At 46.4% G+C, this 14,820-nt stretch overlaps 1 protein-coding gene across 4 annotated transcripts in view; it reads right to left on the bottom strand.

The window, feature by feature from the left end:
- Positions 1-14,820, bottom strand: part of DVL1 (dishevelled segment polarity protein 1) — a 533,415-nt gene that overhangs the window by 122,635 nt on the left and 395,960 nt on the right. For all 4 annotated transcript variants that reach the window (XM_063943028.1, XM_063943025.1, XM_063943027.1 and 1 more), the window contains exons 5-7: positions 9,105-9,237; positions 3,611-3,704; positions 2,797-2,866 (exon numbers count right to left, since the gene is read on the bottom strand). In XM_063943028.1, the coding sequence (XP_063799098.1) occupies positions 2,797-2,866; positions 3,611-3,704; positions 9,105-9,237 (297 nt within the window). The remainder of the gene's footprint in view (positions 1-2,796; positions 2,867-3,610; positions 3,705-9,104; positions 9,238-14,820) is intronic.

Below are 14,820 nucleotides of genomic sequence, written 5' to 3'. Positions count from 1 at the left end.
TGGAACTACAGGTACCAGCGGGCCCTTTAATGCCCCGCATGGTGGTACTTGTGGTTCTCCAAGTGCCAGCATGCGGGGGAGGCTTGCTGGGACTTGTAGTTCCACCGCACAAGATAATATTTAGTTCTATTTTTTACACTTCATGGCTGTCAGCCTGCCATCCACAGCCCACGGATGGTGGGGACAGCCCCAAGCTTCATCCTTGGCCCTTGGGTGCCTGGAGTGGGATACCCCTTTATTGGGGGGTCCCCACTCCCCCAGGGAACTCTGGCCAGGGGTGACTAGTTGAGGATTTAATGCTATGGCTGCAGGGACCTATATAAATGTGTCCCCTGGATGTGGTATTATCTCCTTGACTAGCGGAGCCCGGTGTTGGTTTAAAAAATACAGGGGACCCCATGTCCTTTTCCCCACCATATTTTTGGAACCAGGACTGGTCCAAGAGCACGGTGCTGGTTTTCTAAATACTAGGAACGCCTACGCAATTTTCCCCCAATATTTTAACAAAGAGCCCGTGCTGGTTTTATTCAGGAGGGGACACCACACTCGTCTTTTTTTTTTTTTAAACTCTTTGTTACACTTTTACACAGAGAGGCATGCATGGATCTTACTGATCCATGCATGATTCTCCAAACACGCCAGCCAGTAGCAGGTCTATTTGAAAGTTCTATTTGTGTACAAATTCCATCCTTTTGGCTATTGTTGACAGTGATTGAGAATATAAATCTTTAGTAAATTCCTTTGTTCTATGAGGTGTATGTGAAAAACCAACCGTGTTTCCCCGATGGTCTTTTGATTCGTATTTGTGTGGACGGCTGTGTATCTCAATGCAAATTGTTTGAACTCTGCCTTGATTGCTGTTTAGTAAATTACCGAGTTGCATTTTCGTATGAAAATCCAAAATCGAAAGAAATCGGGAGCTTAGTAAATTCCCTTTATGTGTCAATCATCTTCATCATTAGTTTGTACATTCTCTGCCCTATTCTTGGTGCAAAAGACACGTCTCAAAACATGTGTATGTACACATATGGCCAAATCAGCATAGCCCCAATTCCATAAACACACATTCACTGCACTCTACAGTATTTACGTGAGAATGATCCATTACAGCCCAGTTACGCCCCTTCAGTCAAGAGTGGAGATGCAACTAAAGTGTGTATGGCTCTGCTACGCCCATACTTGCGTACTAGGGGTGCGCAAGTAATGTAGTAGCCAAGAGTGCTGGGAGTGGAACCGTTGCTGCCCTTGGCCCTGCATCTGGATAGCATTATGTCCGTAACATCACCCTGCAGCTGGTAACACTGCTGCAGTACCTCCCAGAGCGTCTTTTAGACTCTCCAGGCATGATTTATAATTCTCAAGTGTAGGCTTTAATTCCAATGAAATATGTTCTAATAGAGCAGAGGTTCCCAACCACAGCCCTCAAGGCACACTAACAGTAAAGGTTTTAAGCAGGGCTTAAAGTGGTCCTGGAGAGGTGGTGGAACCTCTCCCCTTTGGGCGAATTCAGGGCTAGGGTTTTCCTCACCCTGCTGGCTGCAAAACAAAGGGTGTGGTCTTACAAGGAAGGGTGTAGTCACATAATAGTACCCCCAATTCAAATGATGTCACTCAGTAGAACAATTTTATTCACATTACACCGCATTTAGTCCCCCTGATTCATATTACACAACATAGTAGTGCCCCTTATTCACGTTACGACACACAGTAGTGCCCCTTATTCACATTACATCATTCAGTGTAAGTAGTGCCCCTTATATCCAATGCCCACAATAGTTGTGCTCCTTACACATAATGCCCACAATAGTAGTGCCCCTTACACATAGTGCCCACAGTAGTGCCACTTATACACATAATGTCCACAGTAGTAGTGCCCCTTCTACAAATAATGCCCACAGCAGTGCCACTTACACACATCCCTGCCTCTAGTCACTCCAGCAGCTCACTGACCGTGTCCCTCCAGCAGCTCCATGCCCTGTGTCCCTCCAGCAGATTCCATACCTCTCTGTGTCCCTCCAGCCTCATTTCACCTTGTCTTCAGCATGCACAGAGCCTGCTCCTCTTTGTGGCTCTTCTTCACTTCAGTGGCGGTGATGGCATGACATCAAATATGCCGTGCAAGAAAAGGAAGCCACTGGGACCCGAGGAGGGGACGAACGCCCTCCGACAGACACAGCATGTGTGAGTACTAGGAGAGGCGGGCTACAGGCAGAGGACAATGGAGCTGCCAGGACCTGAGGAAGGGGGAGGTAGCTGCAGCTCGTTAGGGACACTAGTGCCACCCGCATCATCTATTGACAAGGGTGGTAGGGCAGGCTGTTCTGTCGGAGTTACTGTGCAGGGCCATGGAGGAGGTGGAACTAGCTCCACCTGCCATTACAGGTGGTGGAACTCAGTTCCACCCCGTTCCCCCTCACTTTAACCCCTGGTTTTAAGGATAGCCGTACTTGAGCATAGGTGACTTCATTAGTACTTCAGTAATTTAAATTTAGAATCTATGATCAAGCATGAATATCACTAAAATCTGGACTGTTAGTGTGCCTTGAGGACCGAGGTTGAGAAACACTGTACGGTATTAGAGTATGTCTGCAGAATAATGCATACATGTCCGTAAGAATACTCATTACCATTCTACACCCAAAAATGTGATGAACAAAAACAAAAAGAGATATTACACACTGCAGGAGACAACACCACCATGAAGGCACATCTGGCATTTATGTTGTCTGCCTGAGTAACAGCGGATGGCCTTGCCTGCAAGTAGCAGAGTGGCCAGGCGACAGTGAGGCTACTTACCCATATTAAGTGTGACTGTGATGATATTCAGAGACATTGTAGAATCAGTGATGCTGCTGAAGGACGAAGACTGTGAGAGAGGAAACAGGTCTGAATTGGATTACAGTGAACATGTTGTATAACACAACGGCAGCAGCTATTTGTTTAGTTGAATTCATATTCATAAGAAAGCAGACTCCCAACATTCTAACCATGCAAATCGGCGCACTAACCAAAAAGGCGGAGTGCGTGTGTCCAGAAGGGGGTGCTGTCATGTTACATTGTGAGGCAGCCATGTGCCCCACGGGCATGTCTAGTGCTGTTAAAGAATTATGCTGCCGCTCTTCCACACTCCTGAACACATATCTGTTCTGTTGCACTCACAGCTGCGAAAGTTCTGGCTGTCTGGGGAAAATTCCCTAAAGTCAGTACTGTCCAGCCTAAATTGGGATAATGGGAGGTACTGTATGTACTGTAGGAGCCTGTAACATCCCAGAGGCTTACTTTTAGGCCATATAATGCTAGTTACAGTTTGTCTGCCACCAATATTGCTGGTGCTAAGTAAAAACTTGTCCAATATAGTCATCATGTATGTGGCCTCAAAACCACTGAGATGTCTGAAAATGATCCGGTCGGCATGCCAGTATATCCAGCTACCACTAACAGGCCCAAAAAGTCATTTGGTTCAAGCATCAAACAACTGTATCTATCTAAGTGGGCCACCCACATGTAGCTGGGAAGTGACTCTGTGCGTCAAACCTTGGTCTAACTGACCCACCTTATGACAAGACTAATGAATCACTGATCTAGTTTGTTAACAAGAACTTGAACTTACTCTATCGATTTGTCGCATTTTCTGCTTCCGTCGCCTCCGTTTGTGCTTGCGGATAAGGCGCGATGATGTGCTCTGTTCTGTGGAGCTACTTAACCTGCATAATAAAGGAAGACTATTAGATTACATCACTAAATACACCTGTTATCATATTATACCAACTATAGACTGATTCATGATTACTAGCACCACATAGGAACACAGAAAATTAAAGATCTTTGTGGAGAGAAAAAAAACGTGGTACCCCCTAAACAGGAAATGACCTCGTCAGCAACATGATTTAAATATTTCATGTTAGAAATGTATACTAAGGGGACTTCCATCTGGTCTATGCACATGCGCACTGGCCGCAGTGCACACCCTTACACATTGCGGCTGCGTGGCATTAGAGGGGGGGCAATCTGCGTGATGTCATATGCAGCCGATCTGATAAAAAAAAAAAGCCAGACGAAAGCCTGGCAGCGCTGCCGGGGGTCAACCTTAGTTTTATGCGTCCGCAATTCATCACACACATCAACACACATGCTGAGTGGCCTTGCCCTGTGCTGGGAGGCCCCCAGCATGTTAGGAGATGATCTGCTTCCATCTCTGAATAAGGTCCTAAATGCTGACAAATAGCAGCTTACTGGCACTAGTGGCAGAGGCTCACAGTTCCCAGTACCCAGTGGCGTAACTACTGCCCCCGCAGCACTCGCGGTGGCTTGGGAGCGCAGGGCTGCGGGGGCGCCGCCACTGATTTAGCACAGATTGACATGCGGACGAGTGTCCGCATGTCAATCTGCGGTCTCCTCTCCCTCCTTCCCTCCGCTGCTGTGATGGAGGGACATGGAGGGCATAGCGCGTGTCTCTCCTGTGTCCCTCCTGGGTCTCCGGCGGGTCTAATAAATGAAGTGCCGTTCGTGAGCTCTGATTGGCTCACGAACCGGTACTTCCTTTAACAGACCCGCCGGAGACCCAGGAGGGACCCAGGAGGGACCCAGGAGAGGCGCGTGCTGTGCCCTCCCTGTCCCTCCATCACAAAACAGCGGGGGAGCGCGGGGAGGGGGGGGGGGATTTAACTGGCACTGGGGAGGGGCATCTTCGGCACAGGGGGAGGGAGAGCACTTCGGGGGGCATATGTGGCACTGAGGGTGCATATATGGCACTGGGGGGGTATATGTGTACCTGGAACATGGGAAGGGGGGCTATATTTGGCACTGGGGGCATGTGAGTACCTGGCACTGTGGGGGAATATCTGGCACTGGGACATATGTGGCACTGGGAGCACAGCCCTAGCAACAAGCACTACCCCCTAGCAACGAGCATGACACCCAGTGCATGAAACCCCTGGCAACGAGCATGACACCCAGTGCATGAAACCCCTGGCAACGAGCATGACACCCTGAGCATGAAAACCCCTGGCACCGTGCATGGAACCAAGAGCATGAAACCCCTGGCAACGAACAGGTAATTTAAAAGTAATTAAAAGCCTTACTGTAGGACTTAATGTGTAATGGGCATTACGGTGTGTGGCATAATGTATATCGGACATTGCGGTGTGTGTCATAATGTGTCACAGGCATTACAGTGTGTGGCATACTATATCACGGGCATTGTGGTATGTGGTATAATGTCTCAGGGGCATTGCAGTGTTGCATAATGTATAACGGGCATTGCGGTGTGTGGCATAGGGTATAACGGGCATTGCGGTATGTGTCACAGGCATTACGGTGTATGGTATACTATATCACGGGCATTGTGATATGTGGTATAATGTCTCAGGGTCATTGCAGTGTGGCATAATGTATGACGGCATTGCGGTGTGTGGCATAGGGTATAACGGGCATTGCGGTATGTGTCACAGGCATTACGGTGTATGGTATACTATATCACGGGCATTGTGATATGTGGTATAATGTCTCAGGGGCATTGCAGTGTGGCATAATGTATAACGGGCATTGCGGTGTGTGGCATAGGGTATAACGGGCATTGCGGTATGTGTCACAGGCATTACGGTGTATGGTATACTATATCACGGGCATTGTGATATGTGGTATAATGTCTCAGGGTCAATGCAGTGTGTGGCATAATGTATTACGGACATTGCGGTGTGTGTCATAATGTGTCAGGCATTACGGTGTGTTGTATACTATATCACGGGCATTGTGGTATGTTGTATAATGTCTCAGGGTCATTGCGGTGTGTGTCATAATGTGTCACAGACATTGTATGTGCTATAATGTATCAGGGGCATTGCAGTGTGTAGCATAATGTATAACGGGCATTGCGATTCCTGTCATAATGTGTCACAGGCATTACGTTGTGTGGCATAATGTGTCGGGGGCATTACGGTGTGTGCATATTGTGTCATGTGCATTATTGTGTGTAGCATAATGTCTAAGGACCATTGCAGTATGTGGCATAATGTATACTGGGCATTACTATAAGGAGGAAAAATGACAAATAATGTAAGGGGCATGAATCAGGATTATTTTTCTTTCCTGTGGTGGCTAACGTCTGGGCGTGAAGGTTGCAAAACTGGGGTATAAGGTAGTCTTTTCCTGCATTGCGAAGCCACACCCATTTCAACGAAGCCACACCCCTTTTGTTGCGGCGCGCGCATGTTTGTCCCTTTACCAGTGGCAATTATGGGGGGGGGGGGGGGGGGGGGGGGGGCGCAGAAGAATTTTTTGGCTTGGGGGAGAAAAATTTCGAGTTACGCCACTGCCAGTACCTTTAACGGGAAACATACTGTATACTGACAAATATGCCATCAGTGCATTACAGACATTGGCCCTCATTCCGAGTTGTTCGCTCGTTGCCGAATTTCGCTATATTGCGATTAGTCGCTTACTGCTCATGCGCAATGTTCGCAGAGCGCATGCGCTTAGTTATTTTACTCAAAAGTTAGGTATTTTACTCACGGCATTACGAGGATTTTTCTTCGTTCTGGTGATCTGAGTGTGATTGACAGGAAGTGGGTGTTTCTGGGCGGAAACTGGCCGTTTTATGGGTGTGTGTGTGAAAAAACGCTGCCGTTTCTGGGAAAAACGCGGGAGTGGCTGGAGAAACGGGGGAGTGCCTGGGCGAACGATGGGTGTGTTTGTGACGTCAAACCAGGAACGAAACTGACTGAACTGATCGCAGTGGCAGATTAAGTGTCGAGCTGCTAAGAAATTTCTATTCGCAATTTTGCGAATCTTTCGTTCGCAATTCTGCTATGCTAAGATACACTCCCAGAGGGCGGCGGCTAGGGAGGCCAATCCCGGGATCGGGATCGGCGGGATCCCGGGATTTGGGCCCAAAAATGCCGGGATTTGAATCCCGCACCGCTACCAACCCTCCCGCGCCACTACCTACACCCTCCCTCCCGCACCACTACCTACACCCACCCTCCCGCACCGCTACCTACCCCCATAGGTGTGCACAGACACTGACAGGCGGGTGCCGCTCCGGACTCCCCCCCCCCCCCCCCCCTCCACGGCACGGCATTATAGTGTTCTCTCACCTCACCTGTCCTGGACATAGACTGCTTACCAGGGCCGCCCAGGTGAGCAGTCTATATCCAGGACAGGGGAGGTGAGAAAACACTATAATGCCGTGGAGGGGGGGGGAGGGGAGGGAGGGGGGGGGGAGTCCGGAGCGGCACCCGCCTGTCAGTGTCTGCGCACGCCTATGCCTTCCCCCACCCTACCTCCCGCACCGCTACTTACACCCTCCCTCCAGCGCTGCTCCCTACATTTTTCACTGGTCCCTACTGCAATCCCGGAATTGACCGTTTTTCAATCCCGAATCCCGGGATTGAAAAAACGGCCCGGGATTGGCCTCCCTAGCAGCGGCTTAGCGTGTGCAATGCTGCTAAAAGCAGCTAGCGAGCGAACAACTCGGAATGAGGGCCATTGGCTGTGTATAAAATAACGTGATTCCAACCATAGCTACTTGCAAATAAATACATCTCAATTCTATGTAAATAAAGTTAGTGTGCTATGATTAAATTAAATACCCGACTAACGTGTTTTATTCATTGGGATAGTGAAAATCTTCTCCAAATGCTAACACAGAGCATTGCTGGGAAGACGTGTCTGTAGATTTCTTTCATCTTCAGACCTGCATATCCCGGTACTGTACCCATGAAATTCCTATGGTAATTAATATGCACTCAGGATGACAGTTATCTTTACACTACCAGCAGACATAGTTTTTTTGCCTTGAAAATGACCTAGATCCTGCTGAAAGAAAGGCACTTAATAGTGCTGCATCAATAAAGCGTGTTGTACCGTTGAAGCCCGGCACAATGTGCCTCCATGGGATGTTTTATGGCAATACATTTATCCCTCATCTTTGCTTGCAAAATGTTTTATTTATCATAATTTAACACTTAAACTGCTACTTCTCACTAGTGTGATGCCTTGGGGCAGTTGGGTTGTGCTGGCCCAGGGGGTCCCGTACTCTGGACTTAAACCTTAGGAATGTTAAAAACACACTTGATGCGATCACATGACCGTGGTAGGTGGGCCCATATTTTCTGGCCAAAAACTATGACAAGAACCTCAGTTTTACTCCATGTTAAATTACAGAGTTTATCCTAATTATAAATTCTGATTGTCAGTGGTCTTAGTGTACACAGTTTTTTGTGTGTGGCAATGGTAGCAACTCTTATTAAACTGCCAAGTATACAGAGGAATAAAAAACAATGGTTTGATTGGGCTGGCTTGGAAGACATGGGCAGGGGTACGCTATTTGCCTATGCAGCCTGTATGTGTGTGCTGGGTGCATCTATGATATGGTCAGTTTTATACTGCAAATTAAAACTATTTTTAATATTTTATAACATATGTTTGCATTCTTCTCTCTTGCATAGGAGGCACACTGACAAAAGGGACCCCCAAAGAAATGACAAACTGACAAAGGTGGTCCCACGACAATGACACACTGATGATGGGGACCCACAATAATGACACACTGACAATAGGGTTCCACAACAATGACATACTGACAAAAGGGAGCCCCACAACAATGACACACTGACAATGGGGTTCCAGAACAATGACACACTGACAATGGGGCCCCACAATAATGACACACTGACAATGAGGGTCCCACAACAATGACAAACTGACAATGGGGTTCCTGCAGCAAGGACACCCTGACAAAAGGGGGTCCCACAGCAATGACACCCTGACAAAAGGGGGTCCCACAGCAATGACACACTTACAAAAGGGGGTCCCACACCAATGACACACCGACAAAAGGGAGCCACACAACAATGACACACTGCCAAAGGAGGTCCCACAACAATTACACACTGGCAATGTGGTCCCACAGCAATGTCACATTGACAAAGAGGGCCCCACAGCAGTGACACACTGACAATGGGGTCCCATAACAATGACACATTGACACTGAAAGCCCTACAACAATAACACAATGATATTGAGAGTACCACAAAAAAAATAAAAAAAATGACACACTGACTTGGGGTCCTAACTAGCTCAAAATGAGTCCTTATTGTACATACCTGCTAGTGTTATCCTCATCAGAGTCCACAAAACTGCTAGACTCCAGCTCACTACTCATCACGGTGGACGTGCTGTCATACCCTCCAGGATCCCGCATTCGCTCCACCTTGGGGTGCCCATTGATTCTTGGGACTGGAAAAGGAAGACAAAGGATATGATGAAGTGAATCTCCGCGGACATCTATCATCCGCACATAAGAGGAAGATTTTCTGATCAAAGAGGAAAGTTTGTTACATACAAGAGACAACGCAGTGCAGAGCAGAGTACATGAAGCAGAATAAATACTAGTGACATGGAGATATAGGTAATAGAAGAAGAAATATTACCATCTAACTGACTACAGTTTCCTTTAATCAGAATGAAAAATGAATGATACTGACACAGACAAACAACAAAGCTGAGAATAGTTTGTGCCTTTAATCAAGTAATAGGCGCTGTCAGTTCCAGACCGTTTGATGTGAGGTGTCCTGACTGATGAAGATGAAGAAACATTACTCACAGCAGCACACCTCCCTCATCTGCTACACGTAACTGAACACCTTACGTCATTCTCTAGCCTCTAGTCTGTGCTGTGATGGTGGCACTGTGCGCTAGTTATAGATACTGAACCACAGTGCAGAGAGCAGGCAGCTTAGGGAAAACAAGTACAGGTCAGGCTTTTACTATGGTCATTTTATTTGACCAATATATTTACAAAGTGTTCCATGGAACCTATTCTCAGTATTCTTGTCAGTGTTACTGCAGTGCCATACATATCGCTACAGAGTATGCTGGCCCTACAGAAATAAATGTTAATACCTTTCGACACTGGCTGCAAATAAAGATTCATAGTGCCTGTAAAATAAAATCATTTAACATCCTGCCAATACCATATAAACCCTAATTCATGTAACCTTGCCGCTCATGCCAAAGCAGCCACATTAAATAGTACATGGTCCATTGGTTCCCAAACGCAGTCATCAAGGCACACTATTGGTCCAGGGTTTAAGGATATCCATACTTAGGCACAGGGGACTTAATCAGTACTTCAGTCATTTTGAATATACCATCTGTGCAGAAGCAGGGACATCCTTAAAAAACTCGGACTGTTGGGGTGCAGTGAGGACTGTGTTAGGGAACCACTGACAAACTACTAATCCCACATAGCATCTAAGTCACACTACGTAACACAATAGTATCCCTTATAGTACATACCCTCCAACTGTACCTGTTTAATAGGTACAGTACCTTTTTTTTATGGTATGTACCAATTTTTGGCTCTCCAAACTTCCATTGAAAGTATAGTAAATTTTACCCATGGCCACGCCCCCTTTTCTCATTTGTACCGATTTTTATGTGTAAAATGTTGGAGGGTATGATAGTACATCAATCATGCAACATACAGTAATACCCTAATTATCCCATATAGTCTTAATTTATTATACACAACTCCCTACCTATTCCATACACAGGGCCGTTTCTTGGGGCAGGCGAGCAGTGCAACCGCACTGGGCGCCTGCCGCGGCACTAACTGTGACTCCCTGCTTCCCCCTCCTATTTCTCTCCGAGTAACCCGCTCGGGGGGAGGAGTTTCACGGAATGACGCGGTTGCATCGTTACGTCACAACACAACCCCGTCACTCCATGAAACTCGCCCCCCCCCCCCCCCCCCCCACCGAGCAGAGTACAGAGGGGGATCCAAGTTAGGAAGAGGGAAAGGCCGGCGCGAGGAGCGACTGGTGATGCGGGCCGAAGAGCGGTAATCGCCTCTGTAAGTATTCTCTCTCTCTCTCTCTGAATGTGTAAAATGGGGACACCTGCCGTAATGTGTGAAATGGGGACTTTTGCCTGCCGTAGTGTGGGGATTTAATGTATCAATAGCATTGCGGTGTGTGGCATAATATGGTGCAGGGGGAATTACTGTGTGGGGCTTAATATGGTAGAATTTTTTTTTTTCCTGTGGTGGTCGTGATCTGTTGGAGCAGGGTCAAAACCTGGATTGTGAGGTAGTCTTTTCAGACGAGGCCATGCCCATTTAAATGAGGCCACACCTCATCCATGCCACATAACACTGTGGTAATCCCACATATTACCTCATTCATGCTACATAACTCCCTACCTATCCGACATAGTATATCATCCATGCCACATAACACTGTATTAATCCAACACATTACCTCATTCATGCTACATAGCTCCCTACCTATCCGACATAGTCCATGCCACATAACACTGTATTAATCCAACACATTACCTCATTCATGCTACATAACTCCCTACCTATCCGACATAGTATTTCATCCATGCAACATATCACTGCGCTAATCCCACTTATTACCTCATTCATGCTACATAACACGATACCTATAATACATAGTACATCATCCATGCCACATAACACTGTATTTATCCCACAAGTTACCTCATTCATGCCACATGTAACACTACTGTAGTTATCCCGTATAGTACATATAGTACATCAATAAGGCAGGGCCGGCTCTACCATTAGGCAGTTTCAGTCAGCTGCCTAGGGGCACCGGCCTCGGGAGGGCGCCACTAAATTCATCTGTGGCTGCTGCTGAGGGTCTGTACCACATAGTGCCTCAGCGCTTCCTCCGTGCTAACATCAAGTCATGTGAAGGCACATAGGAGGAGGATGCACTCCATATAGCCTTTATGCACCCCCTCCAAACCCGTGAATCCTGGCTTTCCAGCAGCAAGCAGCACCTGACTACATGTCTGCACCCGCAGCGTTACTGTAGTGCTGCTACTACCTGCAAGAGGTATCCTGCCAATGCCCAGGGAATAAAAGGAAACAGGTTTTAGGTAAGTAACCTATAGGGTTTCTGCGGGACCACAGACAGTACAGATCTTACAATCTGCTAGATGGTTTGCAGTGCACTTGTAAGCAGTATAATAGGGAAAATACAGGCACTGGGGCACAATACAATACAATACAATACAATACAATACACAATACAGTACATATGGAGGAGGAGGAGGGGGGGGGTCGGTAATTAACTTACAGATGCGGGGATGGAACACTATGAGGAGCATACAAATATTATATATGTATATATATATATATATATATATATATCTATCTATCTATCTATCAGAAAACACAATTCCTGAGTGCGCTGTATTGATTGTATAGATTTGACGGAAGTCCTTCCCAATGGGTATACCTTATACTGTGCAGGATTTTCTGGGTTCCTAAAATGGATAACCCCTCACCAGAAAGTCACCCAAACAAATGGCCCAAGGCCAATTAGAATAAAATATTTAATAACAAAATATTCATAAAAAATCATTTACATAAGATCTTTCAAAAATGTTATACATAGACAATTTCTTAATAATTCCATCAGTGAAAAGAGTGTCTCTCTTTTATTGCGGTTTATTGCAGGCATTGAAACGTTGTTCTACATTATGCCTGCCTAAGGGTGTGTTGTGTTAGACACCTGGAGTGCCACGCTTGCTGCTGTCTTTATATATATATATATATATATATATATATATATATATATATACATATATATAGATATATATAGATATATATATATATATATATATATAATGCAAGAGTAAACTGTAAAATTGCACAGTACAGACATGGCACTGCAGGATTTGTGAAAACAAATTGCTGTTTTACTTTGACGTTTCAGGGAGAAACCCCCCGAAGTGCATCTTCCTTACACATTGCGGCCACAATCAGGAAGGATGCGACTGGTGTGATTGACAGCGGCGGCAATAAGGAGGGGCGTCATCTTGGCGTTGTAATCCTACATACTACCTAACGTATGCCATATAATACTATATTTTTGGCACATAGTTTATTTATTTTCTATTTATTACCAGTTATTTATTTAGCACACACATATTCCACAGCACTTGTGGGAGGAAACCGGAATACCCGTCAGAAACCCATGCAAGCATGAGGAGAACTCCACACAGTTAGGGCCATGTTGGGAATTGAACCCATGACCTCAGTGTTGTGAGGCAATAATGCTAACCATCAAGGCTGTAACTAGGTGTGTGCCAGCGGTGCTTGACACATAGTGCATATTCACTGTGGGCGCAGGACCGCTGGCAGAACCCGCAGGGCCGCGCCACAGTATTTTCACCTTCCACCGCCGCTACAGCTAATTGTAACTCCTTGCTTTCGCAGAAGCATCATCATTTCTGCCATTACCTTGGTAAATATTCTCGGTGCCGTGGACAGACCAAACGGCAACGTCTGGAATGGGTAATGACAATCCTGTACCACAAATCTGAGGTACGCCTGATGAGGTGGATAAATGGGGACGTGAAGGTATGCATCCTTTATGTCCCGAGACACCATATAATCCCCCCCTTCCAGGCTTGCGATGACTGCTCTGAGCGATTCCATCTTGAACTTGAACCTTTTCAGGTATATGTTCAGGAATTTTAAATTCAATATGGGTCAGACCGAACCGTCCGGTTTCGGTACTACAAACATGGTCGAATAATAACCCTTTCCCTGTTGAAGGAGGGGAACCTTGACCATCACCTGCTGAAGATACAATTTGTGAATTGCAGTTAACACTGTTTCCCTCTCGTGGGGGGAAGCCGGCAGGGCCGTCGGTGAGGGGGCATCTTCTCAAAGTCCAGCTTGCATCCCTGAGACACAATATCTATTGCCCAGGGACCTAACAGGGAGTGAACCCACTTGTGGCTGAACTTACGCAGGCGTGCCCCCACCGGGCCTAGCTCCGCCTGTGGAGCCCCAGCGACATGCGGTGGATTTTTGTAGAGGCCGGGGAGGACTTCTGTTCCTGGGACCTAGCTGTGTTGTGCAGCTTCTTTCCTCTGCCCCCGCCTCTGGCAAGAAAGGACGCACCTCGGACTTTCTTGTTTCTTTGTTCTAAAGGCTGCATTTGATAATGTCACGCTTTCCTAGGCTGTGCAGGAATATAAGGCAAAACAACAGAATTACCAGCTATAGCTGTGGAGACCAGGTCCGAGAACCCTTCTCCACATAATCCTCAGCCTTCCATATGCCTCTTAAGTCGGCATCATCTGTCCAAGCAGAAATCGACATAGCTTTGTCTCTAGGACCCAGTATACTCATGTCATATATATAAATCCCTTAAGACAGCATCTTTAATATATATATATATATATATATATATATCTATATATACATATATCTATATATATCTACATACTAGGGTCTCAATCTCTTCCTGATAAGGTACCTGTCCACTCTGCCCCAGCGCTATAAACCCATGCCGACACAATCGCCGGTCTGAGTAGTGTACCAGAATGTGCACGCTATCTGCAGGATCCCTGAGAATAGCTGTTACGACAGGTTACCTTTTGGGCAAACGTGACACCCTAGGGGAAGATTCCCATCGTATCCTGGCCCTAGTGGGAAAAGGATACTGCCTGAGAATTCTTTGTGGGAAACTGCAGTCTCTTGTCTGGAGATTCCCGCTTTTTTTCCTCATGAGAGGAGGGAAATTTACCTCAGCTTTCTTCCCCTTAAACATGTGTACCCTTGTGTCAGGGACAGATGAGTCATCAGTGATATGCAAACCATCTTTTATTACAATAATCATATATTGAATACTTTTCTGCCATTTTGGCTGTAACTTTGCATTATCGTAGTCGACACTGGAGTCAATCTCCGTGTCGACATCAGTGTTTATTATTTTGGATAGTGAGCATTGAGAGACACTGAAGGTCTCTGCGACAGAGGGACAGACATGG

This window comes from Pseudophryne corroboree, chromosome 10 (assembly GCF_028390025.1).
Source record: "Pseudophryne corroboree isolate aPseCor3 chromosome 10, aPseCor3.hap2, whole genome shotgun sequence".
Classification (NCBI taxonomy): Eukaryota; Metazoa; Chordata; class Amphibia; order Anura; family Myobatrachidae; genus Pseudophryne; species Pseudophryne corroboree.
The sequence above is the reverse complement of the archived record's forward strand: the minus strand, read 5'-3'. Positions and strand labels throughout refer to the sequence as shown.